Source organism: Procambarus clarkii, chromosome 66 (assembly GCF_040958095.1).
Source record: "Procambarus clarkii isolate CNS0578487 chromosome 66, FALCON_Pclarkii_2.0, whole genome shotgun sequence".
NCBI lineage: Eukaryota > Metazoa > Arthropoda > Malacostraca > Decapoda > Cambaridae > Procambarus > Procambarus clarkii.
Genome location: NC_091215.1, coordinates 2,313,810 through 2,318,329, shown reverse-complemented (window position 1 = coordinate 2,318,329; position 4,520 = coordinate 2,313,810). Strand labels below are relative to the sequence as shown.

The 4,520-nt window shown below is 48.9% G+C and overlaps 1 protein-coding gene across 1 annotated transcript; it reads left to right on the top strand.

Moving 5' to 3' along the window:
- Window positions 1-575: 575 nt before the first annotated feature.
- LOC138355131 (threonine-rich protein-like) lies at window positions 576-3,875 on the top strand. The gene is made up of 2 exons (XM_069309854.1): window positions 576-579; window positions 3,280-3,875. Exons 1-2 carry the CDS (start codon window positions 576-578, stop codon window positions 3,873-3,875), a joined length of 600 nt encoding a protein of 199 aa, XP_069165955.1.
- Window positions 3,876-4,520: the final 645 nt, after the last annotated feature.

Sequence of the window (4,520 nt, the reverse complement as noted above, 5' to 3'; positions counted from 1 at the left end):
TTCCCTTCACTGTCACTGTCACTGCCACTATCATTATCATTTTTTCCTTCTTTTCCTTCTCGGAATAACTTCACTCGTTTTTTGGCACTGCTTTGGGTACATTTATGCTTTGTGGAAATGTTTGGAGTTGCTGAAACATCATGTGAGGTGCTGGGCCCTTCAACATCAAGAGCGGTGTGTTCAACATCTGGAGCTGTAAATGCAACATCAAGAGTGGTGTGTGCATCACCTGGAGCGGTTGGTGGTGTGGGGCAGGGTGGGAGAGTGTGTAGTGAGGTAGCGGCCGCCGCCACACTCCTCACAGAGAGGCCACCTCTATCTTCACTCGTCAGAATTTGGCTTTGCAGCAAAGCGGCTGCAGATCCTTTCCGTTGCAGCTTTACAAGGTTAGCGTGTGTGCCTCTGGCACTTAGAGCTTTCTTTCTGTTCGACACGCGTGGCATTGTGCAGTAGATGCGACAAAAAATGTGATATTCGAGCGAGACCGCGTGGACAATAGCTCCACCAGCAGGGAGATACAATGTGTAACTGACTCAGCTGAACCCTCCCCCTTCTGTCACTCGAGTCTGTTGCCAATGGGTGAGTTTATAATTTGTTTATGCATAACAAGCTATTTTCCATGCTATTACAACATAATAGACGTTTATAACGTACGAAACAACACCCTATGGCGCACCCAAGCCACGACGACCGGATTGGGGACAGTTGCGGCTGGGAAAATTACTCTAATTAAGTTATTTTTTATCATAACATAAAATGGTTTGCACCACGGTGTTGCCACAACCTTGTAGTATTTTTAGAAATTTTTCAGACATATTCGATTTTTGTCGAATTTGTTAGGAATAACGCCCCCACAAACAAAAACAACAGGTTGCAAAGGCCAAATGAAGATACATCTGAACAGGCCCACGCAGGAGCCAGAAACAAACATCCACACCACACACTCGCACACACAAAAACACGCACCCATGCACGCAGACACTGGGAAACAAAATCCCATACAGACACGCAAGAAGACGCACCAACCAAAACAAAGACAAACAAACAAACTAAACCCAAACACACGAACTACTCATATTTATCCGGGTACTCCCGCTCCCGAAAATGTAAGTAGTAAGCCTCCCAAACCAATAGCTCGTCATCAGAGATCAGACGACCAGGAGCCGCACAAGTCTGAGGCATTAAATTCGGTACCCCAGTGACAAAACCCCCTATCACCCACAGAACCCAAATGGAAGAAGACTTCCATGGAAATTTCAATTCCTTTTAAGGGTCTGATTTTGGTGTGATCGCTTAAGGTGTACCAGTTATGTCAACCTCCTCGTCCACCACCTCGTCACGAACACCACCACCTCGTCACGAGCACCACCACCACTCGTATCCACCGGCCCACCAGCCGAGGAACCCGGTCCACCACCGGGTCAGCAGGCAGTGGGGAAACCTCCCCAACCACTCCATCACAAGGCGACAGGTGCTGCACCACCAATGGAGGGAAATCTTCTTCTCTAAATAAGTTCACAGGAGCAGCCGCCACTCCAGTACAAGCGGCTGCCTGGTAAAGGCCACCACCAAAAAACATGCTCGTTGCTGCCCTGCATGGAACGCCCGCATATTGTAGCCCATCAAGGTAACCATTATTTCTATTTCAATTTCAATTTCAAGGTAACCATGGAGGGGAACTGGTGATTTGAGCCACAGGGCGAGAGTCTGGGTTCCACATGAGACACCACGCCACCTGCCGGAAGAGACGGAGTTCATCCGGATGGAAACTATAGTCCCAAACTGGCTAAAGTACCATCAAAGTATGGCCTCTGTGAACTCGAACGGCACACAATGCAGTACCACATATGTCACCGAGCAGCATTGATCAGAGATACCGACGGTACCACCGTCCCCAGGGAGAGGAAATGAGCGCGCATCATAACCGGCCACCAAGTCCTTATAAACAGCAGTGGAGTGAAACTTCACAAGTGCTCGATGGGTAGTTAACAGTTGGAGCCCATACATATCGACAACACGAACATGTAGCATATCCAACAGGACAATCTCAAGGGCAAGGTATGATACACGTCCAGAAAATTCCAGACCCAGGGTCTCAGAGCAGCAGAGCCATCATGCCAGTGAATGGCCGTAAAGTTCAGCTGGTCGATGCATAATGAACTTCTCTCAGTATTTGCTGGCAACCTATTCCATCAGCTTAAGTGACTGAAAGTTCATCAACCAACCTGTTATAATTACTGTTAGTTCCATTTGTTATTTTATGTTTGCCATGTATATTTCGTGTTCGAAGCAGCAGAAAAATGCTGTTAAAATATATAAAATTAAATACATTTTCAAGATCGGGCAATGTTACTCCAGCTTTGGGGTTCTTATGACATTTTTTTTTTTTATTTATATTTTTACATGCAAGCATGCGATTTAAATTACAATAAAACATAAAATTAGAAACATAACAGAACAAAACAAGAATCCGCCGGCCAGAAGGACCGACAGAACAACAAGTACCAAAACTGGAAAGGGTACGGGAAATGCAGGATAAATACACAAAAGGTTACAAAATAGAGAACAATACAGAAAACAATCACAAACAAGCATGCAATGCAAGCAAAACAAGAACATAGCAACAAGTTAAAACATTTTAACAGTATGAAACAAAACAGAAGCGCCGGCCTGAAGGACCAACAACAAAGCACAACAGTATGAACAAAATGAAATATAATAAAAAATACAATAAAATAGCACACCACACAACCAGCCAATAACAACAAAAAAAATATAAAAAAGATATACAAATGAAAGACAAACACAACACATAAGCATAAAATAAAATACATAGGGCACTGTAATAACACAAAATAAATACATGAAGACTAAAACACACACCAAGCCACCCGCCCCGCCACAAACAAAGGGAGAGTCACGGGCACAAACTACCGAAAGGCAAACAAACAGCCAGAAGGGCACACAGCACAAAAGTAAGCACAAAAGTAGAAAATCATCAGACATACTTGCCCGGAAACACGTCCCGAGGGAATCGTACATGGAACGCCTCCCATCGCAACCACTGCCAAGGGCCCTGACCATCCACCGGGGACGCCATATCATCCGGGACATTGGCCACAAACACCCTCAAACAGGGCACCCAAATGGAATCACTCCTGACCCGAGTGACCGGCACACGCTCCCACACCAATGGAACTGCCCCACCCTGAAAGTCCAGCGCCTCCTCGCAGATCGGTAACAGAGCAATCCGCGCCCAGTGACGCAACGGCATCACAGACTCCGGTAACACAGTCCCCAAGTCCCCAACGGACATCCTCAGAGGAGGGAGCCGGACAGAAGGCACCATCACAGGGGCACCAGCGTCCACGGGCACACCACCGGACGACCGCCGGGATACCGAACTGCGCACATCCTTCCGCAAGGTCACCACCAGGCCACGCCCAACCCCTTCATCCCCACCATCCCTGGCAGCGGAGGCCACCACGCCTCACCGCGGAGAGGCCCCCGGTGGAGAAGAAACATCAGGCACACCCGAGACACAGGCACCAATGTCAGCAGGCACATGGACTTCCGCCACCACTAACTGCGGAGCCAGCGACGCATCCGGAACCACTCCATCCACACCCAAAGACCCACAGTCACTAAATTTCCCAACATCAGCCCAGGCAGACGACGAACGCCGGGAACGTTTGGGCACCGGCCTGAGATCGTCAGAGCCGGAAGCTGACTCAGAAACACGGGCCCCACTAGCCGGACAAACTGACGCCCGCCGCAGAACAGCAGCAGCCTCGACCACAGGGGGAACTGGACCACACACATCAGGGGCCCCCACAGCCACCCCAGCACCCAGCACAGCCGGGACCCGAGGCTAGGATGCAGGGCCAGGCGCAGCAGCTGAAGTCGGGCGTGCACACGGCGATGCCTCACAGGGAGCAACAGGAAGGTCGACGGAAGCAACAGCGACAGGAGCAGGAGTAGCATCCGACGGCACTGCAACATCCAGAGGAGGGTCGATGACAACCGGGGGAACGTCGGACGACGCAGGGGGAGCCTCACCAACGAACGGGACGCTCACCTCCTCACCCCCGAAGTCCTCGTCCAGAGAAGTCCTCGTCATGACATGATCCTGATGAAATTAGGAGGAGCGCTACTGTAAATAGGAGAAAGCAGTTCTGATAGTAAGGTACAGAACTTTGGTCTAGTTCCCATGAGTGAATCGTGTGTGGCCAATATGTAACCTGTGGCAGAGTTGTAACCTTGGGTTACAGTGCTAGAGGGGAAGGAAGAGGGAGGTCAGAGGTCGCAGTTAATGGTATTTAGATTTTTTTTCAATACACGACAATCTGTCTCTACTGGTTGCGGAATGCATTTTGAATCACTGAGTAGAACTCTAAGAAAGGAATAGCATTTTTGGAGATTATACCTACTACAGAGGTGGAATAGCCTGTATAGGATTTGTTCAAGACATGGTGGAAAGGGTTAACCCCACACTGCACAGAGCGGTTTTAAGCACAAGA